At 58.5% G+C, this 24,673-nt stretch overlaps 1 protein-coding gene across 1 annotated transcript in view; it reads left to right on the top strand.

Annotated features, from left to right (window-relative positions):
• Positions 1–23,998, top strand: part of LOC144952511 (ephrin type-A receptor 4-like) — a 31,488-nt gene extending 7,490 nt beyond the window's left edge. Inside the window, 19 exon segments of the mRNA XM_078882957.1 lie at positions 4,689–4,954; positions 4,956–5,016; positions 6,758–6,973; positions 7,400–7,405; positions 7,407–7,712; positions 9,200–9,404; positions 10,056–10,844; positions 11,437–11,561; positions 12,305–12,464; positions 13,925–14,036; positions 14,996–15,057; positions 16,093–16,218; positions 16,797–17,027; positions 17,994–18,055; positions 18,680–18,889; positions 19,133–19,285; positions 19,988–20,181; positions 20,752–20,907; positions 21,802–23,998. Coding sequence (XP_078739083.1) covers positions 4,689–4,954; positions 4,956–5,016; positions 6,758–6,973; positions 7,400–7,405; positions 7,407–7,712; positions 9,200–9,404; positions 10,056–10,844; positions 11,437–11,561; positions 12,305–12,464; positions 13,925–14,036; positions 14,996–15,057; positions 16,093–16,218; positions 16,797–17,027; positions 17,994–18,055; positions 18,680–18,889; positions 19,133–19,285; positions 19,988–20,181; positions 20,752–20,907; positions 21,802–21,916 — 3,555 coding nt within the window. The 3' untranslated portion in view covers positions 21,917–23,998.
• Positions 23,999–24,673: the final 675 nt, after the last annotated feature.

Raw genomic sequence — 24,673 nt, 5'->3', positions numbered from 1 at the left:
AGGGACGACAAATCTCTGCGCTGATTGACCCCAAGACAATGCAGAGGGAGGGGTGGTGGGGGCAGGGGGGTGGAGGGGGGTGCGAGGGGGTTGAATCGTCCTCTGGAGGGACGACAGAATGACGATTACGACCGTAGGCGGGGGGAGGTGGGGATGGGTTGTTTTGTAAGGACGACAAATCTGTAATCATTGACCCCGAGGCAATGGAGACCGCCTCATCAGGGGAGGGGGGCTCTGGAGGGACGACCAATTTCTCAGTTTATTGACCTCGTGACCAATGGTGGTATAGAGAGATGGGTGGTGGGGGGGCTGCAGCGTTGTTAGAGTACCGTGGGGGGACAGGGAAGGGCGGTGACTGCGAATGGGGGGGCTTTGGGGGGGCTTTGGAGGGACGACGGCGTCTGCAGTGATCATCGCCACAGACGCAATGTGCGGGAATTACAACGTCAAATTCATTGCGTTGTGTGGCCTTGAAATAAAAAAAACATATATAACATGCGACGTTTCGGGTAACGACCCTTCATAAAAGATGACGACACGGGTCTCATGCCGCAATGACATGTGCTGTGAAGTAGGGCCATTGCCCGAAACGTCGACTATTGTTGATTTGCTGCTGCTGCTGCCAGATGCAGCGGCAGCAGCCGCAGCATCGCCGGATACTAATGTATGGATTGGCTCCTCTGCGGTGTTATTGTTTTATTGTTGCCATGGGGGGACTCTGGAGAGGACGATCAGGGGCCTGGTAATCAGGGGGGCTCTGGAGGTACGACAGGATACAGCGATCGCCGTAAATTTGGTGATGGGGGGGCTCTAAGGGGGAGGGGGCATCACGAGGGACGACAAAGCTGCGTGTTTCTCACTCCGCGAGCACTTTGTAGATTTTAGTTTATTTCGATTTAAAAAAAAATTGTAGAAAACTAAAAAAAACCCCTCCAGGACAAAGAGCGCGAGATCGAATCGGCGTTGCAACGGGGATCGCGCTCGGCTCAGCCCGCCTGTAACTAAGCGGGGAGGAGTGGAGGGGGCACGGGACGACACTTTGACAATAACTGCGCTGCTCACTGTCACACGAGGGAGCGGTGGGGTGGCCGGGGGGTGACTCGCGAGGGACGACGGCTTTGCCGTGATTGACCCGGAGACGTCAGGAGACGCTGCCTTGCCTCGACGATTCTGCGGCGATTGACACAAATCTCGGCGATGATTAAAGGGGGGAGGAGGGGGGATTCACGAGGGACAACTCATTTGCTGATTGACACAAATATACACAGCGCTGGGAGGGGTTTCTACTCTGGAGGGACGAAAGAAAATCTGCAGTGAATTGGCAAGGGTGGAGTTCCACAGTGTGGTGATTATGCAACACTATCATCATCATCAGCAGCAGCAGCCATGGTCTATCCACTGCTGTATGAAAGCCTCCCCCCCCCCCGCCACCAGTGCCTGGCTCTCGACTCCGCACCATCAGCGGATCTCATCTCACTCCATCTCCCCTGCCGCGGACAACAGCCTCTCATTGCATCCCTTGCCGTGGTGGCCAGGAGATGTTGACTACCTCGCCTGGTGTGCAGGAGGTCGTGGGTTTGATCCCGACCCTGACGCCTGCTGCTGTGTATTTGGAGTTTGCGTCTCTCTCTCATCATCATCATCACGGTAGCTATGAGATGTTGACTACCTCGCCCGGTGTGCAGGAGGTCGTGGGTTTGATCCTGACCCTGACGCCTGCTGCTGTGTATTTGGAGTTTGTGTGTCTCTCTCATCATCACGGTGGCTAGGAGGTGTTGACTACCTCGCCTGGTGTGCAGGACGTCGTGGGTTCCATCCCGACCCTGACGCCTGCTGCTGTGTATTTGGAGTTTGCGTCTCTCTCTCATCATCATCACGGTGGCTATGAGATGTTAACTACCTCGCCTGGTGTGCAGGAGGTCGTGGGTTTGATCCCGACCCTGACGCCTGCTGCTGCTGTGTACTTGGAATTTGCGTCTCTCTCTCCGTGGTCGCGTGGACTTTTCTCCAGGTCCTCCGGTTTTTCCTTCTTTATTTAGAATCAACGTCGCGACGCGTTTGGAGTTTGTGGCCGCTCGACATTTCCACGCGACGAGCCGCTTCGTTGAGCTCAGTGTGGGCTTCACCTGCCAGTAGAGGGCGGTACAGCAAAGAGGGTGGACTAATCCCCATCTGTTCCATCTCACTCCCTTCTATCCGTGGGTGGACTATTCCCCATCTGTTCCATCTCACTCCCTTCTACTACGTGGATGGACTAATCTCCATCTGCTCCATCTCACTCCCTTCTACTACATGGGTGGACTAATCTCCATCTGTTCCATCTCACTCCCTTCCACTACGTGGGTGGACTAATCTCCATCTGTTTCTTCTCACTCCCTTCTACCACGTGGGTGGACTAATCCCCATCTGTTTCATCTCGCTCCCTTCCACTACGTGGGTGGACGGAACGGGAGAGGGTTACATTAATACACCCAGAGGTCCGTGAGAGCTCGGGGAAATGTTTGGGTAGCCGCCGCATCCCCACCCCCCCCCCTCTCGTCCTGTGGGGGGCTCCTCGGCGATGAGCGATCGAGACGGAGTTCCCATTGAAGGACGATGCCGCCGCAGCTACAAGGATACGGCGTCGTCGTCGTCATAGTAATTATTGTTGTGATGATGATGATCTAAGCTCGACATAAACGGCCGTTATCCACTTACTTGGTGCTTCCGCCCTCGCGGTATTCTGCGAGAAAATTGGCGGTAATCGTGGTGATGCGACATCGTAATTTTCGCGGTTGATTTAATCGTCAACCAAGAGTGCATTCATTAATTCCGTCATTTTTTGCTTTGTTCACACTTCCCGTCAGCCACAAGGCGTCCCATCGCCAGCGTTGGTTGAACGTAAACCAACTCGACCCGAGTGGTTTCCACGTTCCGTGTCTCATCATCATCATCAGCAGCAGAGTCCGTCTTGCTTGGACTGGTGCCATTGGTGTCATACAGCCAGACTCAGCACCGGCTTCCACGTTCAGTGTCTCATCAGCAGGACCAATGCCATTCATCGAACTCCGGACCGGTTTCGCCTTGAGCATCGCACATCACACACAGTTCCGCAGCATTGTCTCTACCAAAGCTTGACCCTGCTGCCCATGAGACGCTGAATAGATAGAGGACTGCAGAGCTTGCGGTCATTGTTACATTTGTGTTGCTCACGAGTGCTGCGGATTGTCCAGCTGTTTGCAGTTTGCATGTGACCTCTCTTGTGTAACATAAACACACACGCACGCACGCTGATGTGTGTGATCTTGAAGGATAGTGAAGGGCGTCTATTGTTTGTGTAAATGTTTAACTTCTTTCGCACCGTACGTAGACAACCTTTGCTATTCTGAGTGTGCGGAGGGAAGGACAATAAACTAAACACAACAACCACAACAACAACAACAACCACAACAACAACAACCAGCAGCAGTTCTACAGAAATTAGTTTTCAAAACTCAAACAATTGACAAGGTTGGGGGCCAGGGCCTCATAATGGGGGGGCTCAACAAATGTATTGACAGCCCCCCCCCCACCCCCCAAATTGCTCCTCAATTTATCGACCCTTGAGTGATGATCGGCTGACTGAATTCGAGCCACCTCCGGTGCCCGACTCAACAAGACGTTTCTGGCCGGGCCTGCGTGTGCACGGTTCAGGCGCCCGTCACAGCAATATGGAATGTCCGCGGATTGCCGCAGATGATCGGGGACGGTGTGAGGGGGGTGAGTGGGGGGGGGGGGGTGAGGGGGGGTGAGGGGAGGGGTGAGGGGGGGTGAGGGGGGGTGAGGGGGGGGTGAATTCACGGGGGGTGTTCAACCGTTGCCGGGGGAGGGAGGGGGGGTGCTACTGTCGCTTAATTGGGCCACTAATTAACGAGGGAGAGAGACAGATTGGGGGAGGGGGGGAGGAGATTGGGGGAGGGGGGAGGTGACACGTGGTGCGTGTTCTTGGTTCTTTCGGTAAAGTCACGTAGAATGGAAATAATAAAATAATAAAAATAAAACATAATAAAATAATTCTCACGACGTTTCGGCCACAACGCAAGCAGCCGTGGTGCGTGCTAACGGCACTTGCCCCAACTGTCTGTGAAGGCTACCGGGGGGAACTTTGTCTTTGTGTGTGTGGGTGAGTGGAGAGCGGTGGCGCAGCGGTTAGCGCGCTGAGCCACAAACCCGGCCATGTGTGAGTCTGTGGGTCTCTGTGTGAGTCTGTGGGTCTCTGTGAGTCTGTGGGTCTCTATGTGAGTCTGTGGGTCTCTGTGTGAGTCTGTGGGTCTCAGTGTAAGTCTATGGGTCTCTATGTGAGTCTGTGACTCTCTATGTGCGTGTGTGGTGTGTATGATGTGTGTGTGGTGTGTGTGTGTGTGGTGTGTGTGTGTGGTGTGTGTGTGTGGTGTGTGTGTGTGGTGTGTGTGTGTGGTGTGTGTGTGTGTGTGTGTGTGTGTGGTGTGTGTGTGTGGTGTGTGTGTGTGGTGTGTGTGTGTGGTGTGTGTGTGTGGTGTGTGTGTGTGGTGTGTGTGTGTGGTGTGTGTGTGTGGTGTGTGTGTGTGGTGTGTGTATACTCCTCAAGCAAGATCGCCGAGCACAACCCACCAATCGGCAATCAGCACCTTGCCTCCCCACTTTCTGCCCCACTTACCCCCACCCCCCATGTCCCCCCCCTCCCCCCGCAGTGGGAGGAGATCAGCGAGATCGACGAGCACAACCGCCCGCTGCGCACCTTCCAGGTGTGCAACGTGATGTCGCCCCCCGGGCAGAGCAACTGGCTGCGCTCCCCGGCGGTGCCGCGGGGCCCGGCGCGCCGCCTGCTGCTCGAGCTGCGCTTCACGCTGCGCGACTGCGGCAGCATCCCCGGCGTGCCCGGCACCTGCAAGGAGACCTTCAACCTTTACTTCGGGGAGGAGGGGGGGCGGGGGCGGCGGCGGGGGGGGAGAGCCGCCGCTCAGCGAGGACGGCCTCGTCAAGATCGACACCATCGCCGCAGATGAGAGCTTCACGCAGGTTACCGGGGGGGGGTGGGGTGGGGTCTGGGGGGGGGGTCTGGGTGGGAGGGTCTGGGGGGGGGGCTGGGGGGGGTCGGGGGGAGGGGTTGGGGGGGAGGGTCTGGGGGAGGGGTTTGGGGGGGGGGCTGGGGGGGGTCTGTGAGTGTCTTTGACGCGTGGGAGGAAGTCGCGACCGATGTGGTCCACAGTCGAGGTTGCTGTGGGTGAGATCGCGTAAGTCTATAAACGTTGTGTCGTTAAAACCCGCCACCACGGCCAACTAGTGAGGGTTGTCACGTAAACAGAACGTGCCAATTCGTTACTAGTACAGCACTAGTGTATAGTGTAGTGTATAGTGTAGTGTATAGTAGTGTAGTGTATAGTAGTGTAGTGTATAGTGTAGTGTATTGTAGTGTATTGTGTATATTAGTGTAGTGTATAGTGTAGTATACTAGTACAGCACTAGTGTATAGTGTAGTGTACAGTGTAGTGTATAGTGTAGTGTATAGTAGTGTGTAGTGTATAGTGTAGTGTATAGTGTAGTGTATAGTGTAGTGTATAGTGTTTAGTGTGTAGTGTAGTGTATAGTGTAGTGTAGGGTAGATAGCATCTGAGAGTGTGCGATGCGGTCACCGCATTTGTTCGATCGCTGAGCCAAAAGCCACCGCCGCTGCGAGGACGGCTTCTGGGTATCAATGCCACGGTCATTATGAGCCCCCCCTCCCTCCCCCAGTGATTATCCCGGGCTCGTTAATTAATCAATCGCGCTCACGGCGGCGGAGTTCTGCGCCATCTGCTCTCGCTTAATCAGCCCTGGCAGGGTTAACGACATGAGCTGATAATGAGACGATGGGACGGATTGCCCCGGCCATTAACCACCCCCGTCCCTGCGTCCCGGGGCCACGTTAATGCTGCCCCCCCCACCCCCGTTTTTGGTGACCCCGATCGCCGCTCACCGGTCGCGCGGACGGACTGGCGCCCGCCCTGGCAAGGTGGAATTCCCCCCCCCCCCAACCGCCGGTGGGCCGATTATGGCTCGCGGATTGGTTGGAGTCGACTGCGTGGATTCTGAGCCGTCGCAAACAACAATTCCGACTCCCAGGGCCTACCCGTGACTAGGCCCGCTTGACTCTCACCCCGAGCCGTAGCCGCCCCTATCCCAGCGGTCTTCACTCACTCTCAGGGGGCGGGGAGGGGATGGCGAGAGGCACTTTCGCTGGTAAGACTCCATCGGTGTGAGGGCCGCCACGCAGGTTGAAGCCACGGGGGGGTTGACAGCAGCACCCACCACCCGCACGAGAGGCCACTAGGGGCAACCGCCAGTGGCCCGTGAGCCTTGCAATGAAGAGCACTGCCCTGAGCCTAATCCCCAGACCTGCCACTAAGCCTTACACCAAACCCTGACCCCTAGACCTGCACTAACTGCTCTACCTAACCCTACCGCTAACCCCGAGACATACCCCGTAACCCCGACTCTAATCTTGACCGCTAACTCCCAATTCCGAGATGTACTTCTAACCTTTGTGAAGGCCTCCCCACACAGTGGTCGCTTCTTTGACCATACTTCACCACTCCGGTCACCGCCACCCAATGTCTCCACGTAGGTGGACGTGTGGCGAGCGGGCGCCGAAGCCGAGCGCCGAGGTGCGGCGGCCGAGGCCTAGTCAAGGCTCTCCGCTGCCGTGTGGGGAAATCTGGACCCCGGTCCACCGTTCGACCATCCTTCACGGCTCCTGTCACCGCCCCATCTTCCGGCGTAGGTGGACGTGGGCGAGCGGGTGCTGAAGCTGAACACCGAGGTGCGGGAGCTGGGCCCGCTGTCGGGGCCGCGCGTCCTGGTGGCCCTGCAGGACGTGGGGGCCTGCGTGGCGCTCCTGTCGCTGCGCCTCTTCTACAAGCGCTGCCCCGCGACGCGGCGCGGCCTCACGCGCTTCCCGCAGACGGTGGCGGGGGCCGACGCCTCGTCGCTCGTGGAGGTGAGCGGCGGTGGTGGGGAGGGCTACGTATGGTGCGAAAGAAGTTCAACATACACGTGTGAGAGATGTGGGGTATGGGAAACAGAGAGACAGAGAGAGAGACAGAGAGACTGAGAAGGAGAGTGAGAGACAGAGAGAGACAGAGAGAGAGACAGAGAGAGACAGAGAGAGGGAGAGTGAGAGAGAGACTCTGCCTGTGTGACGATTATTCTGAACTGGTCCTGGGCCTCCCCTAGGTCGCCTCAACTGAGTAGCCGGTGCGGTGTGTAGTAAACATCGCCACCGGAGAGACAAAGGCGGCCGGGCGTGGTGCTGGCCACCCACACCCTCGTGTGCCGTTCCGGCCTTCACAGGTGCTGCCCGCTAACAGCACTTGCCCCAACATTCTACCGAGGCTACACGGGGGATCTTTGTCTTTGTGGACAGGTGCAGGGGCAGTGCGCCCCCAACGCGGGACCCCTGCCGCAAGGGGCCCCCCCAGAACCTCCGCGCGGCACTCCGTCCGGCCCCCCTCTCGAACGCGCCGAGGCCCGAGAGCCTCCCCCCCTCCTCCCCCTCCTCGCCGGGGGGAGGGGAGACAAAGGCGGCCGTGACGGGGGGCGCGCCGGCGCCTTTGCCCCCGCCGCCGCGGATGTTCTGCAGCGCCGACGGCGAGTGGCTGGTGCCGATCGGCAGCTGCGGGTGTCGGCCCGGCTACCAGGAGGTGGATGAGGTGGACGAGGTGGAGGAGGTGGAGGAGGTGGAGGGGGTGGTGGGGAGGGGGGGCAGGAGGAGGAGGAGGGGGGGGGGAACGAGCGGACGGTGAGCGGGGGGGCGGGAGGAGGCGTGGAGGTGACGTGCAGAGGTGGGTGGAGTGTGTGTGGGTGTGTGTACATGTGTGTGTACATGTGTGCGTGTGTGTACGTGTGTGTACGTGTGTGTGTACGTGTGTGTGTGTGTACGTGTGTGTGGGTGTGTGTGTCTGTACGTGTGTACGTGTGTGGGTGTGTGTACGTGTGTGTGGGTGTGTGTACATGTGTGGGTGTATGTACATGTGTGTGTACGTGTACGTACGTGTGTGTACGTGTGTGTGTGTACGTGTGTGTGTGTATGTGTGTGTACGTGTGTGTGTACGTGTGTGTGTACTTAGTGGCGAATGGCGGTTGTTGTTGTGGATGTGTGTGTGTGGGGGTGTGTGGATGTGTATGTGTGGGTGTGTGTGGATGTGTGTGGGGGGTGTGTGTATGTGTGTGGATGTGGTCCTGCACAGATGCCATATTTTCTGTCCGTCCCTACAGCAGAGGCGTAGGGAATTTCAACAAGACCTACATCTCTGCTTTATTGACCTGCTCAAGGCCTATGATACCATAAGTAGGGCTGGGCTCTGGGTTGTTGTTCGTGCTATCGGTGTCCCTGACCCTCTGCTCACGATAATTAAGGACCTTCATGATGGTGAGCGGGCCCGGGTAAAACGACGTGGCCAGGAGTCAGAGCCATTCCCTGTACACCTTGGGGTGCGACAGGGATGTCCTCATTATTTAACATCTATTTTGACCGCGTAGTTCGTGAAGCCTTCAATAGCTCTACCGCGGGAATCTCCATTTGGTACAGATATAATGAGAGGCTGATCGATGCCCGGGTGCGGTCAAGGGATAGCTCCCTATTGGTCAACCACGTTATGTATGCCGATGATTTGGTAATTGCTGCTCATTCAGAGGAGGAGTTGGAGACGCTGCTGCTGAAACTGGAGTGTGCCACTAACAGGTGGGGCCTTACCATCAGCCCCACCAAAACGAAGCACCTGCCTGGGTATTTTGTACCATCGGGCACTCCACCCCCACAACTCCCAATCGGTGATGGGGCAGCTGTGGAGAGAGTGGAGAGTTTTTCATACCTGGGCAGTGTGCTCATGACCGGCTCCGGTTTAACAGCAGAGGTCTCACACCGAATCAGTCGAGCGGCAATATCTTTGCATCGGTTGTGTAACGCTGCTGTGTGGAAGCTACCTGGTCTGTCGCTCCGCACGAAGCTTCAGGTCTTCTCGGCCACCGTGGTGTTGGCCACCAACCCCCTCGCGTGCCGGACCGGCCTTCATAGGTGCTCGCTAACAGCACTTGCCCCTACAGTCTGCTGAGGCTACACATCTCCTAGCCACCGTGGTGATGATGATGAGATTTGGAGGTGCAAACTCCAACTATAAAACAGCAGTCAGGGTCGTGATTGAGCCCACGCCCTCCTGCGCACCAGGCGAGGTGGCTGACGTCTCTCCGCTCTGGTGTAGCGTGCAGGCCAGGCTTCTACAGCGCCGGGGGGCCCGGGGGAGACGGGGGGCGAGCGGGCTGTCTGCGCTGCCCCCCAATGAGCCACTCGGTGCAGCGGGGGGCCAGCTCGTGCGCGTGCAGCGCGGGGTTCCACAGAGCCCCCCACGAAGCGGCTTCCACGCCGTGCACACGTACGTACACACACACACGCACACACACACACGTACACACACACACGTACGCACACGTACGCACATGTATGCACACACACGTACGTACGCACACACACACGTATGTACACACGTACACACAGATTTACACACACGATACGTACGTAGACACGTACACACACACGTACGCACACACACGCACTCACATATGTACGCACACGCACGCACGCACACACACACACGTACGCACACATGTACGCACAAACACACGTACGTACGCACGTAGACACTTACACACACATGTACGTACGCACGCACGCACGTACGTACACACAGATATACACACACATACGTACGCACACACACGCACTCACATATGTACGCACACGCACGCACGCACACACACACGTACGTACGCACACATGTACGCACAAACACACGTACGTACGCACGTAGACACTTACACACACATGTACGTACGCACGCACGCACGTACGTACACACAGATATACACACGTACGTACACACGTAGACACTTACACACACACACGTACGCACACACCCATACACACGTGCCCACGTCTCTCTCCATGTCCACGGCCCCTCTCCCAATCCCCGTGTCTCCGTGTCTTTGTGCGTCTCTCCCGCGTGTCCCCCCCCCCCCCCCCGCAGGCCCCCCGTCGTCTCCCCGTGACCTCGTGTCGCGGGTCAACGGGACGTCCGTGTGGCTCTCGTGGTCGCCCCCCGCCGACCTCGGGGGCCGCTCTGACCTCTCCTACTCGCTGGAGTGCCTCCGCTGTGGCACCCCCCCTCCTGCCCCCCCTCCTGCCCCCCCTCAGCAAGAGCTTCTCACGCTCAGATTCACGCAGAATTTCCAGCAGCAGCAGCAGCAGCTGCAGCCTCTCCGGGTCTCTCCGGACAACTGGAACGCCAGCGGCACCGGCGGCGGCGGCACCGGCGGCGTCATTCGGGATTCCTTGGGACTCCGGATCCGGAACCGCCTCTTCCCGACGCAGTTCCGTGCCCAGGATCCCGTCGGAGTTTTCCCGGAGTTCCGGGCGGACGTCTCGGAGCCGGAGCGCCGCGATCCTCTGCCGCCGCCGTCGAGACGACGCCCCCCGGGCCCCCAACCTCGCCTCCCGTCGGCGCGACCCCAACGCTTCCCGGAGCCCGCCGGGGCGGCGCGGAGAGCGCGCCGCTCCGTGCGCCCGCGGCCGGGGCCGGGAACTCCGCCGGAGCCGCCCGGCGCTCCCAGCGGGGACGGCGGCTGCGTGCCGTGCGGGTCGCCCGATCCCATTTTCGAGCCGGCCCGGGAGGGCCTCGTCCGCCCCGAGGCGGCCGTGCGGGGCCTGGCGCCGCACACGGGATACACGCTGCGCGTGCGCGCCGCCAACGGCGTCTCGGGCGCCGCCAACGCGGCGGGGCCCTTCGTGTCGGTCAGCGTCACCACCAACCAGGCCGGTGGGCTGCTGCGCCGCTGATGCTGCTGATACTGCTGATGATGCTGCTGATGCTGCTGCTGATACTGATACTACCACTACTGCTGCTGATGCTGCTGCTGATGCTGCTGCTGATGCTACTGCTGATGCCACTGCTGATACTGATACTAATACTACTACTGATGCTGCTACTACTGCTGCTACTACTGCTACAGCTGCTGCTACTACTACTATTGCTGACACTACTACTACTGCTGACACTACTACTACTGCTGATACTACTACTGCTGCTACTGCTGCTACAGCTGCTGCTACTACTACTGCTGCTACTGCTACTACTGCTGCTGCTACTGCTGCTACTACTACTGCTACTACTGCTGCTACTACTACTACTGCTGCTACTACTACTGCTGCTACTACTGCTACTACTACTACTACTGCTGCTGCTACTGCTACTAATACTGCTGCTACTACTACTGCTGCTGCTACTACTACTGCTGCTGCTACTACTGCTGCTGCTGCTACTACTACTGCTACTACTGCTACTACTAATACTGCTGCTACTGCTGCTGCTGCCGCGTGAGTCACGCTCCGCGCCGTCTCTGCTCTCCCAGCGCCGTCGCGCGTCCCCTCGGTGCGCAAGGAGTCGAGCACGAGGGACTCCATCTCCGTCTCGTGGGAGCGGCCGCTCCAGCCCAACGGACTCATTCTCGACTACGAGCTCACCGTGTCCGAGAAGGTGACACGGCTACGGGGGGTGGGGGGGGGAGCGTGTTGGTGGTGGTCGTGTTGGTGGGGATGGTGGTGGTGGTGGTGGTAATGGTGTAGGTGGTGTTGGTGGTGGTGGTGGTAATGGTGGTGATCTTGGTGGTGATGATGGTGGCAGTGGTGGTGATGGTGGTGGTGGGGTTGGTGGTGGTGTTGGTGGTAATGGTGGTGGTGCTGTTGGTGGTGATGATGGTGTTGGTGGTGATGGTGGGGATGATGGTGGGGATGATGGTAGTGGCAGTGTTGGTGGTGATGGTGGCAGTGGTGATGGTGTTGGTGGTGATGGTGGTGGTAATGGTGGTGTTGGTGGTGATGGTGGGGATGATGGTGGTGATGATGGTGGTGGCAGTGTTGGTGGTGGTGATGATGGTGGTGGCAGTGTTGGTGGTGATGATGGTGGTGGCAGTGTTGGTGGTGGTGGTGATGATGGTAGCAGCGGTGGTGGTGATGATGGTGGCAGCGGTGGTGGTGATGATGGTGGTGGCAGTGTTCGTGGTAGTGGTGATGATGGTGGCAGCGGTGGTGGTAGTGGTGGTGATGATGGTGGCAGCAGTGTTGGTGGTAGTGGTGGTGATGATGGTGGTGGCAGTGTTGGTGGTAGTGGTGGTGATGATGGTGGCAGCGGTGGTGGTCGTGTTCTGAACGCATTCAGGAGAAGCCTTCGCCAGAGGCCCACGCCTCACCCCCCCCCCCCCCCCCCGACGTGGCGTGCAGGGCAGGCCCAACGTGACGGTGATGTCCGTGCCGTTGGCCCGCGCCGTGGTGCGGGGCCTGCGTGCCGGGCGGCGCTACAAGATCTCGGTGAGGGCCCGCACCGTGGCCGGCTTCGGGGCCTTCAGCCTCCCCGTCGAGTTCACCACGGCCCCCGGCGGCGGTACGTTGACGGGAGGGAGGGGGGGGGGCTCTCCCGGATCAAGCGGTTTGATGTCTCTGTGTGTGTGTGTCTGTGGATGTCTGTCTGTTTGTTCGTGTGTCTGTCTGTACGTGTGTCTGTCTGTGTGTATCTGTATGACTGTCTGTGTGTGTGGCTGTCTGTACGTGTGTCTGTCTGTGTGTGTCTGTATGTACGTGTGTTTTGTACGTGTGTCTGTCTGTGTGTGTCTGTGTGTTTGTGTGTGTGTCTGTCTGTGCGTCTGTGTGTGTCTGTGTGTGTATGTGGGTGTGTGTCTGTGTGTGTCTGTATGGAGCGTGCCACTAAGAGGTGGGGCCTTACCATCAGCCCCACCAAAACTAAGCACCTGCCTGGGTATTTTGTACCATCGGGCACTCCACCCCCACAACTCCCAATCGGTGATGGGGCAGTTGTGGAGAGAGTGGAGAGTTTCTCATACCTGGGCAGTGTGCTTATGACCGGCTCCAGTTTATCAGCAGAGGTCTCACTCCGAATCAGTCGAGCGGCAATATCTTTTCATCGGTTGCGTAACGCTGTGTGGAAGCTACCTGGTCTGTCGCTCCGCACGAAGCTTCAGGTCTTCTCGGCCACGGTCATTCCCTCCCTTCTCTACGCTTGCGAAACGTGGACCCCCCTAATGGAGCATCTTCGCCGGTTGGAAACATTTAGGCTGGCCTGCCTACGATCCATCATGGGTTTAACCAGGCTGGATTGTGTGAGGAGCTCACAAGTCCTTGAAAGATCTGGGCAAAGTCCCATCAGTGAGCTCCTCCGGCAGGCAAGGCTGCGTTGGCTGGGTCATGTAGCCCGCATGCCCAGCCATCGCATGCCTAAACAGCTTTTGTTCGGCCGGATCGAGGGGGCTAAACGGGCGCGGCACGGGCTAGAGAAGAGATGGAGTGATGTGGTACAGGAGGACGTGGAGCTGAGTGGACTTGCCGATGACTGGTACCAGCGGTGTCAAGATCGGCCTCAGTGGAGGAGGCTCGTGAAGGACGCTACTGGGCAGTTGGAGGCAGTCGCCCTCCAACAACAACGGAGGGCGGAGGAGCGACGCTCACAACAACGAGCGGAGCGCCGGGTGGCTAAAGCACAGCAAGTTGGCACAGTAGGGGGCACAGGTGGTGCATCAGCCAGTCATCTGGGTCATCTCGGTCAGTCGACCCGTGGCACCTGGGTCTGCCCCGTGACCTCCTGCCAGCGGGCGTTCGACACTTCACGTGGCCTCAGGGTGCACATGGCCTGGCACAAGCGACGTGGTGACGTCACCGCCACTTAGTGGCGAATGGCGGTTGTTGTCTGTGTGATGTGTGTGTCTGTGTGTGTATCTGTGTGTGTCTGTGTGTGTGTCTGTGTGTATCTGTGTATGACTGTGTGTGTGTCTGTGTATCTGTGTGTGTATCTGTGTGTGTCTCTGTCTGTCTGTGTGTGCGTCCGCGTAGCCTCCCACGCCGTGGCCACGGCGGGGGGCCACGTGACGGTGGCCGGCGTGACGGTGGCCATCGTGGTGACGGCCGTGCTGCTGCTGGCCGCTGGACTGCTGATCACTCGCAGGTCAGGCGAAGCCACCACCCCCACCCCCCACCCCCCCCCACCCCCCACCCCCCCCCCACCCCCCACCCCCCACTGGTGACAACGCGACGCTGTCCCGCATCAAAGTCACAATCTCTGTTGAGACTGGAGGAGGAGGAGGAGGAGGAATCTGATAAGCTATGAAGCTCTTTGTCACAGACGTCCCGTCGAGGACAGATGACGCAGCGTGGCTTCTCGTTTGATGATCTCACGCCGGAGTGACGTTGCGTTAAATCAAAAAGTTTGTGTCCGCGACTTGTGGTAACTAAACTATTTTTTATCTTCTCTGACCAGTGGGTAAGGTACCCACTGCTGTGTAGCTCTTCATCAGAAGCGACCCGGCCATCACAAACGATCGCAGCTCAACCCAGTGGCTCACCATCATCATCATCATCACCATCATCATCACCATCATCATCACCATCATCATCACCATCATCATCACCATCGTCATCATCATCATCGTCATCGTCGTCGTCGTCACATGCGAATTTATAGTAGCAGCCACATGCTCTAAACACGTGGCATGTTGATTCTCAATGTGCACGGGAAAAACCGGAGGACCCAGAGAAAAATCCACGCGACAACGGAGAGAGACACAAACTCCAACTATACAGCAGCAGGGGTCAGGGTCGGGATCAAACCCACGACCTTCTGCACACCAGGCGAGGGAGTTAACATCTCCTAGCCACCGTGATGATGATGATGATGAAAGAGACGCAAACTCCAAATATACAGCAGGCATCAGGGTCAGAATCAAACCTACGACCTCCTGCCTACCTGGCGATGTAGTTAACATCTCGTTTTGTGTCGGACTATCTTGGCCTGCCCCCCCACCCATCCTAGAGGAGGCCACCACTCGCTAACAGGCAGCACTTGCCCCACAGGGTGGCGTGGGCTACACGGGAGACCTTTGCCTGCGGTGTGTGTGTGTGTGGCAGGCGCTGTGGGTACAGCAAGGCCAAGCAGGATGATGAGAAGCAGCAGTTCGAAAACGGGCACGGTGAGACGCTGATGGCGATGATGATGATGCTGCTGATGATGCTGATGATGCTGATGATGATGCTGATGATGATGCTGATGATCATGATGATGATGCTGATGATGATGGTGATGATGCTGCTGCTGATGCTGCTGATGATCATGATGATGCTGCTGATGATGCTGCTGGTGATGGTGATGATGCTGATGCTGCCGATGATGATGCTGATGATGCTGATGATGATGCTGATGCTGCCGATGATGATGCTGCTGCTGATGATGCTGATGATGCTGATGATGATGCTGATGATGATGCTGATGATGATGCTGCTGCTGCCCCCATATTGAAGCATCGGTCAAAAAAGAGCTTCACAACTCATCAGATTCCTCCTCCTACCCCCCCCCCCCTCCTACTACCCCCTCCTCCTCCCCCCTCCTACTACCCCCCTCACTCCCCCCTCCTCCTAACCCCCCCCTCCTCCCCCCCCCTCCTCCCCCCTCCTACTACCCCCTCCTCCTACCCCCCCCCCCTCCTCCCCCCCCTCCTCCCCCCTCCTACTACCCCCCTCACTCCCCCCTCCTCCTAACCCCCCCCTCCTCCCCCCCCTCCTCCCCCCTCCTACTACCCCCCTCACTCCCCCCTCCTCCTAACCCCCCCCCCCTCCTCCCCCCCCTCCTCCCCCCTCCTACTACCCCCCCTCCTCCTACCCCCCCTCCTCCCCCCTCCTACTACCCCCCTCACTCCCCCCTCCTCCTAACCCCCCCCCCTCCTCCCCCCTCCTACTATCCCCTCCTCCTACCCCCCCTCCTCCCCCCTCCTCCTACCCCCCCCCTCCTCCCCCCCCTCCTCCCCCCTCCTACTACCCCCCTCCTACCCCCCCCCTCCTCCCCCCCTCCTCCCCCCTCCTACTACCCCCCTCCTACTACCCCCCTCCTCCTACCCCCCCTCCTCCCCCCTCCTCCTTCCTGCCTCTTCCTCCCCCCCCCCTGATTGTGAGAATTGTGATGATTGTGATGATTGCAATGGTTGTGATTGTAATGGTTGTGATGGTCCCAGCGATGCTGCCGGGTGTCAGGTCCTACGTGGACCCCCACGCGTACGAGGACCCCAGCCTGGCGGTGCGCGAGTTCGCCAAGGAGATCGCTCCCTCCGCCATCAAGATCGAGAAGGTCATTGGTGGCGGTGAGCTACCACCACCACCGCACCACCACCACCGCAGCACCACCACCGCACCACCACCACCGCACCACCACCACCGCACTACCACCGCCACTACCGCACCACCACCACTACCGCACCACCACCACTACCATACCACCACCACCGCACCACCACCAACGCACCACCACCAATGCACCACCACTACCGTACCACCACCACCGCACCACCACCACCGCACCACCACCACCGCAACCACCACCACTGCACCACCACCGCCACTACCGCACCACCACTACTGCACCACCACCACCACTGCACCACCACCACCACTACGGCACCCCACCTCCCCCCCTCTCCCGCCACTGGGGATGGCTGCCACCGGGGGTGCCCCCTAAGCCGGGCCAAACAGCGCCGTGGTGCTCACCGCCCCCCCCCCCCTCTGCACGTGCCACGGTGCCGACAGCCTCCACGGCGGCTGCTGCTGCTGCTTCCCGCTGCCGGCGCTTGGCCCCCACAGCCTGCTGGAGGCTGCACGGGGTTAGCAACTCCGTCTCTGTTTGTGTGTCCCCCCCCCCACCTCGCCCCCCCCCCCCCCCCAGGGGAGTTTGGCGAGGTGTGCCTGGGCCGTCTGCGCTGCGCGGTGGGGGGTGCCGGCGGCGCGGGGGGGGGCGGGGGGCTTCTGGGGGGCCGCAGGGAGACCTGCGTGGCCATCAAGACGCTGCGGCCCGGATACTCGGAGCAGCAGCGGCGAGACTTCCTGGCGGAGGCCAGCATCATGGGGCAGTTCGAGCACGGGAACGTGATCCAGCTGCGCGGGGTCGTCACCAAGAGTGAGAGGGGGGAGAGAGAGGGGGAGGGATGGGGTAGGGACAGGGAGAGAGGGGGGGAGAGAGAGGATGAGACGTAGTTGATTGAGCACTGAGACGAGTGAGTGGGTGCGTAGCACGAAGAGTGAGGCCATGCGGTGGTGGTGATGGTGGCATTGGTGGTACAGGGTGGACTGTGTGAACGAGTGGTGTGTGTGTCTGTGGGAGTGTGTGTGTCTGTGTGTGTGTCTGTGTGTGTGTCTGTGGGAGTGTGTGTGTCTGTGTGTGTGTGTGTCTGTGTGTGTGTCTGTGGGAGTGTGTGTGTCTGTGTGTGTGTCTGTGTGTGTGTGTGTCTGTGTGTGTGTCTGTGGGAGTGTGTGTGTCTGTGTGTGTGTCTTTGTGTGTGTCTGTGTGTGTCTGTGTGTGTCTGTGTGAGTGTCTGTGTGTGTGCCTGTGTGTGTGTCTGTGTATCTGTGTGAGTACCTAAACCCATGGCACCTGGGGTCTGTCCCGTGACCTCTTGCCATCGGCGAGAGCCTTCGATACGTCATGCGATGGCCTCAAAGTGCACCTGCCCTGGCACAAGCGCCGTGGTGACGTCACCGCCCCTTAGGTGCCGCGGTGACGAGATGTTAACTCCCTCGCCTGGTCTGCAGGAGGTCGTTGGTTTGATCCCAACCCTGACGCCTGCTGTATATTTGGAGTTTGCGGTGTCTCTCTCGCCGTGATGATGATGACGACGATGATGACGACGATGATGACGACGATGACGACGATGATGACGATGATGACGATGATGATGACGATGATGACGATGATGATGATCATGAGCCACTTCGTTGAGCGATCACTTGTGATGGCCACGTCGCTTCTGATAAAGAGCTACATAGCTCAGTGGGGCCTCACCTGGTAAATGTAAAAAGTAGTTAAACTTAGTTGCAGGTTTACTTAGTGGTGAACGGCGGTCGTCTTTGTTGTTTTTGTTGGCAGGTAAACCGCTCATGATCGTCACGGAGTTCATGGAGAACGGCTCACTCGACTCCTTCCTCAGAGTAAGTCACGGCCATGACAGTAACAACGACGGCCAAGATGGTAACAACGGCGGCCATGATGGTAACAACGACGGCCATGACGGTAACAACGACGACCATGATGGTAACAACGACGGCCATTACGGTAACAACGGCGGCCATGACGGTAACAACGACGACCATGACGGTAACAACGATAACGTCAACATGCATCGCACCACTGCACAGTGTTTGCTCGCTCTCACAATAAAACATCTGTCCATCTCACTCTCCATCTCCCCGTCTCCCTCCCCATTTCTCCCTTCATCTCACCCCTCCCTGCCTACCCCCCCCCCTCCGCGTGTGTGATGCGTGCGCGTGGTGCACGTGTCGTGCACGCGTGTCGCGTGGTGCACGTGTGTGCGCGTGTCGCGTGGTGCACGTGTGTGCGCGCGTGTCGCGTGGTGCACGTGTGTGCGCGCGTGTCGCGTGGTGCACGTGTGTGCGCGCGTGTCGCGTGGTGCACATGTGTGATGCGCGCGTGTCGCGTGGTGCACGTGTGTGCGCGTGTCGCGTGGTGCACGTGTGTGATGCGCGCGTGTCGCGTGGTGCACGTGTGTCGCGTGGTGCACGTGTGTGACGCGCGTGTCGGGTGCGTGCCTCCAGAGGAACGACGGGCGCTTTGCGGTGATGCAGCTGGTGGGCATGCTGCGTGGCGTAGCGGCCGGCATGCGCTACCTGGCCGACACCGGCTACGTCCACCGCGACCTGGCCGCCAGGAACGTCCTCGTCAGCGCCGGCCTCGTGTGCAAGGTCTCCGACTTTGGGCTCTCGCGCGTGCTGGAGGACGACTCGCACGCCACCTACACCACCGTGGTGAGCGGGGGGCGTCCACGCCTCCCCCACTCAGCACCTTGCCCACCTGTGTGTACGTGTGTGTACACGTGTGTGTGTACGTGTGTGTACATGTGTGTGTGTGTACATGTGGGTGTGTAGTCATGGACTCCCCTAAGGGACAGATCTAGAAATCGAACTCGCAGAAATTCGTTGGAATTGGCTCCTTCCTCCGACCCGGCCATTACAAACTCCCCATGTGGTCACCCCCCTCACCCTCCCCAGCAGGGGGGTAAGATCCCGATCCGCTGGACGGCTCCCGAGGCGATAGTGCTGCGCACGTTCACGTGGGCGAGCGACGTGTGGAGCTACGGCGTCGTCATGTGGGAGGTGATGTCCTACGGGGAGCGGCCCTACTGGGACATGAGCAACCAGGACGTGAGTGCAGCCACGCTCGCCCCGCTCGCCACGCTCGCCCCGCTCGCCTTTCGGATCGCTTCACTGTTTTTCTCCTGTAACACGGCAATGGCGGTGGTTGTCGTTGCACCGTGTTATGGAAAAACTGCGTTATAATAAAGACTCTCTGATGTAGGAGGTAAAGCGCGATAACGCCGTGAGATGCGTAGTAACGCCGGGCCTGAACAAAGACCGAGGCGTGTGGTGGGTAGCGTCTAGAAGCATCATCCAGCAGCATCTCAATACCTCGTGCGATGACGACAATGACGACGGTGACGATGGCGATGCTACGTCCAGGCAGCCGTTACGACCGCCGCTTATTCCTACTCTGTTCACCCGAATTGCGTTGCTACATCCAATTGACGTCTGCGTTACAACAAAAATGTTCTTCCCTGTAATACATTCATCGTCGCGTTGTGTATCCAATTCGCGATGTGCAAACACCACGTGGCGTTAGAGGAGAACGAACTGCGCTGCGAAATCTTGGCTCTCACGAAACTCAGTGAGGCTCTCCCAGGTTAACAAGCGGAATCGTAAAAGCATCAATCTCCATCTCGTCATCTCTCTCTCCATCTCTTTCTCGCCACCTCTCTCTACAAATAGTCTTGTTGTTGGTGTTTTGGTTGTGGGTTGTTGGTGGTCGAGGTGGTTGTTGAGCTGGTTAAGGTTGTGGTCGCCGCGCAGGTGATGAAGTCGATCGAGGAGGGCTACCGTCTGCCGGCGCCCATGGACTGCCCCGCCGCGCTCCACCAGCTCATGCTCGACTGCTGGCAGAAGGCCTGCGCCGACCGGCCCAAGTTCGGCCACATCCTCTCCCTCCTCGACCGCCTCATCCGCAACCCCAACAGCCTCAAGATCCTGGCCAACGCCACCACTAGGTGTCCGGCCCCGTACCCCCGCTCTCATGCTGACCCCCTCACCCTATCGCTGAACCCTGGCCAACGCCACCACAAGTTGTCTAGCCCCTGTACCCCGCTCACACTGACCCCATCTAAACCTAACACTAAGCCATAGACATTACCCCTTGCACTAGCCCTGAGAGTTAACCCCAAGCCGCTAGCCATAAGCCCTAACCCACAGCAGCAGACTGAAGCCGGAGTAGCTGTAGAGCACAGAGAAGGCCCGCGGCCTACTGGAGGCTTGAGCTGGCATAGCTGTAGAGCACAGAGGAGGCCCGCGGCCTACTGGAGGCTTGAGCTGGCATAGCTGTATAGCACAGAGGAGGCCCGTGGCCTACTGGAGGCTTGAGCTGGCATAGCTGTAGGGCACAGAGAAGGCTTGTGGCTTACTGGAGGCTTGAGCTGGCATAGCTGTATAGCACAGAGGAGGCCCGTGGCCTACTGGAGGCTTGAGCTGGCATAGCTGTAGAGCACAGAGGAGGCCCGCGGCCTACTGGAGGCTTGAGTTGGCATAGCGGTTGAGCTGAGTTTCGTCTGTGCTGCCCGTAGGCCACACAACCCGTTCTACGACCAGCACGCGCCGGGCTGTACCGCCTTCTCGTCGGTGGGCGAGTGGCTGGACGCCATCAAGATGGGGCAGTACAAGGAGCGCTTCACCCGCGCCGGATACGGCTCGCTCGACGCAGTCGCCCGCATGACCATCGAGTGCGTCGCCCGCCCGCTCACTACTCACTCACTCGCTACTCAGTCACTCACTACTCAGGCACTCACTACTCACTCATACTACTCGCTCACTCACTACTTACTCGCTACTCACTGACACGACTTACTCGCTATTTTATACTCAATACTCAGTCGCTCACTACTTGCACTACTCACTCACTACTCAGACTACTCGCTCACTCACTACTCACTCACTACTTACTTGCTACTCACTGACACCACTCACGACTTACTCGCTATTTTATACTCAATACTCATTCGCTCGCTACTCGCACTACTGACTCACTACTCACACTACTCACTCACTACACACCCACTACTTACTCACTACGCATTCACTACTTACTCATTAGATACTCAGTCACTCACTACACACAACACTTGTTCACTCACTACTTACTGACTTACTACGCTATTCTCACTCAATACTCAGTCGCTCATTACTCACTCACTACTCACTCGTACTACTCACTCACTACTCTATACTCTCTCGATACTCTACATTTACAATCTACTCACTGTTCATTCACTTTTCTATACTCATTCGCTACACACTCACGATGCTATACTCACTATTCACTGCTAATTCAATACTCACACACTTATCACTAATCACTGCTTACTCACCATCCACTACTTAATTACTGCTCTCTCACTAATTACTCATTATTCAGTCACTACTCAGTCACTCACTACTCACTACTTACTTGGCCTGGCTCATTCTGTAGTGGCCTTAACCCAATCAATCAATTATAAAAACCCGACATTTGTTTTTCCTCTTTCCTCCTCCTCCTCCATCCTCCTGCCTCGTTCCTCCTCCTTTCTGCTCTTCCTCCGTCCATACTCCTCCTCCGCCTCCTCCCACCACCCACGCAGCGACATCCGGCGGACGGGCATCACGCTGGTGGGACATCAGAAGAAGATCACAAACAGCATCCAGTCGATGAGGGCCCAGCTGATGCACGTGGACAACACGGAGGTCAAAGTTTAAACGCAACGACCGAGCGTGGTGACCACCGCGGCCACAACGGCCCCAAACGTCGGCACGTGCTCCGGATCCGTTTGTCGGCCCAACGTTTTGACCAACGTTAGGTCCAACGTCGCAGCAATGTCTGGCACCGACGTTGGCCCAACGCCGCCACCGAACGTTTGGCTCCGACGTTTCCGGTGTTGCGTGTGCCGTCGGTCGGCTTGCGGTGTGAAGGTGCGGCCCTGCCCCAAACTCCCTTGCTCAGGGCGCGGGCTGGCGGAAGGCGCCCCAACTCGCTCCCCCCCCCCACTGCCCCACACCCTCCCCCCCATCTCCTCGCAGGGCGCGTTGTTTAAACGTGCGAGTGAGGGGCAAAGGGACCGTCATGGTTTGGGAAGCGCTTCTGCCGGGCTTTTGGTCACTTCACCAACGAGACTTTACTTTGGCCTACTCTTCCATGTTGGCCACAACGTGTCACGGAAGAGCCGGGAGTTTACCCTCGCTTTAGACGACCGCCGGCTAGCCACTCGCCCGCCCACCCGCCCGCCCGTCCGCCCGCACGCTCGCATGCCCGCACGTCCGCGTGTGCTCGCGGGTGGACACGATCGGCTGGATTTAGGGATAGAAACTCGCACCATTGGTTTGCGACCACGGTTCGATTCCATCTTCCGGCGCGACGCTCCAGATTGCTAACCACCACACCTGTGCCACGTTGGCCGCCCCCGATACCAGCGGCGGAGGAGGTCACATTTGGACGGAGTTTGTGCCGATATGGGGGGCTCGGTGGAACGCCAATTGAAATTTTTTCGATGGTAGCCGCCATCTTGGGGCGCTTGCAGGGCGGCCATTGAAAATGGCGGCCAAAGGAGAAAAAAATGGCTGCCAAAGGAGATAAAAAAATGGCGGCCTGGAACAAAATGGCGGCTAGCGGCCATTGGAGGATTCGCCCGTACCTCTCCGGCGCTCACCGCCGCTGTGGGTCGCCGCTCTGTTGAGCTTGTGTCTTGCTCCGGTCTGCGGCACTCGAGTCTACGGCATTGAGAGTGCCGGCCTTAACTCTGCAATAGGGACCGTGTGCGCGTGTACGTGTGTATGTGTGCGTATAGGTTTAGGTGTGCGTGTGTCTAGTGATGTAGCGGTGAGGGGTAGTGCAACGCTTAGCGCGCTGCACTACGAACCCGGCTCACGGTCAACACCGGTGACGGTTATCTGATTGGGTCCTGGGCCTCCTCGAGGTCGACTCAGCCTCAAATGAGTACCTGGGACGGTGTGTAGTAAACATCGCCACTGGGGAGACAAAGTCGGCCGGGCGTGGTGTTGGCCACCCACCCCCTCGTGTGCCGTGCCGGCCTTCAGAGGTGCTCGCTAACAGCACTTGCCCCAACAGTCTGGTAAAGGCTTTCGGGTGGGATTCTTGTCTTTGTATAGCAATATAGTGGGGAGTGGTGGCGCAGCGGTTAGCGCGCCGCGCCACAATGCCCGGCGACGCCGAGTCCAATTCCCGCTCACGACCGACAACAGTGGCAGCGACAACTTGAACCGGTGCTGGGCGCCCGTCCCCTAGGTCGACTCAGCCTCATGAATGAGTGCCCCGTGCGGTGTGCAGTAAGCATCAGCATTGGGGGAGACAAAGGCGGCCGGGCGCGCGTGGTGCTGGCCACGCCAGCCCTTCATAGGTGTGCCGTGCCGGCCTTCGTGGGTGCTGCTCGCTGACAGCACTTGCCCCAACAGCCTAGGAAAGGCTACACAGGGGGCCTTTGTCTTTTTGTATTGCAATGTGCTTTGTATCGCGATGGTGATGCTGTTGCTGCTGTTATGACGATGATAATATTGCTGCTGTTGTTGTGACAACGGCGATGATGATGCTGTTGTCGTTGTTGTGACGACGATGACGATGCTGTCGTTGTTGTGATGACGGTGATGCTGCTGCTGGTGTCGTTGTGACGACGATGATGATGCTGTCGACGTTGTCGTGACGACGGCGATGCTGCTGATGTTGTGACGACGGTGACGACCCTGCTGATGTTGCGACGAGGGCGATGCTGCTGCGCAGTTTTTAAAACTGGGAGGGCGACCGACCGCCCCCCCCCCCCCCCCACTGCCGCCCCCCCCCCACTGCCGCCCCCCCTCGAGTCAAACTCCCCCCCCCTCTGCCCCCCCCCCCCTCGAGTAAAACTCACCCCCCCCCTCCCCATTGCCGCCCCCCCTCGAGTCAAACTCTCCCCCCCCCCCCACTGCCCCCCCCCCCCCCCCGCTGGCGGAAGGCGTTGAGACCGTCGGGGATGTTTGTAGCAGATTTTGTGGGGGAAGGAACGGGGCGGATCCTCGAGAAGGGATGCGGGGGTTTGTGGGTAAGAGACACCGTGGGGTTTTGTGGGTAAGAGACCGTGGCTAGGAGATGTTAACTGCCTCGCCTGGTAGGCAGGAGGTCGTGGGTTCGATCCCGACCCTGACGCCTGCCGCTGCTGCTGTGTATTTGGAGTTTGTGGCGTCTCTCTCCCCGTGGCCGCGTTGATTTGTCTCCGGGTGTTTGGCTGCCGCTATAAATGTCCACGATGATGACGATGAGCCACTTGGTTGAGCCGCTATCGCTTGTGGTAGCCACGTCGCTTCTGACAGAGCTACACAGCAGCTCCGCAGGGCCCTGCCTGGTAACTATAAAACAAGTTTAAAAGTTTCGATTTAAAGCTTTCGTGACTGCAGGGATTTATCTTATTGGTTCTTTCGGTAAAGTCACGTAGAAGGGAAGTAATAAAATAATACAAATAAAACAATAAA

The sequence above is a fragment of the Lampetra fluviatilis genome, chromosome 68, assembly GCF_964198595.1.
Source record: "Lampetra fluviatilis chromosome 68, kcLamFluv1.1, whole genome shotgun sequence".
Taxonomy (NCBI): domain Eukaryota; kingdom Metazoa; phylum Chordata; class Hyperoartia; order Petromyzontiformes; family Petromyzontidae; genus Lampetra; species Lampetra fluviatilis.
The sequence above is the reverse complement of the archived record's forward strand: the minus strand, read 5'-3'. Positions and strand labels throughout refer to the sequence as shown.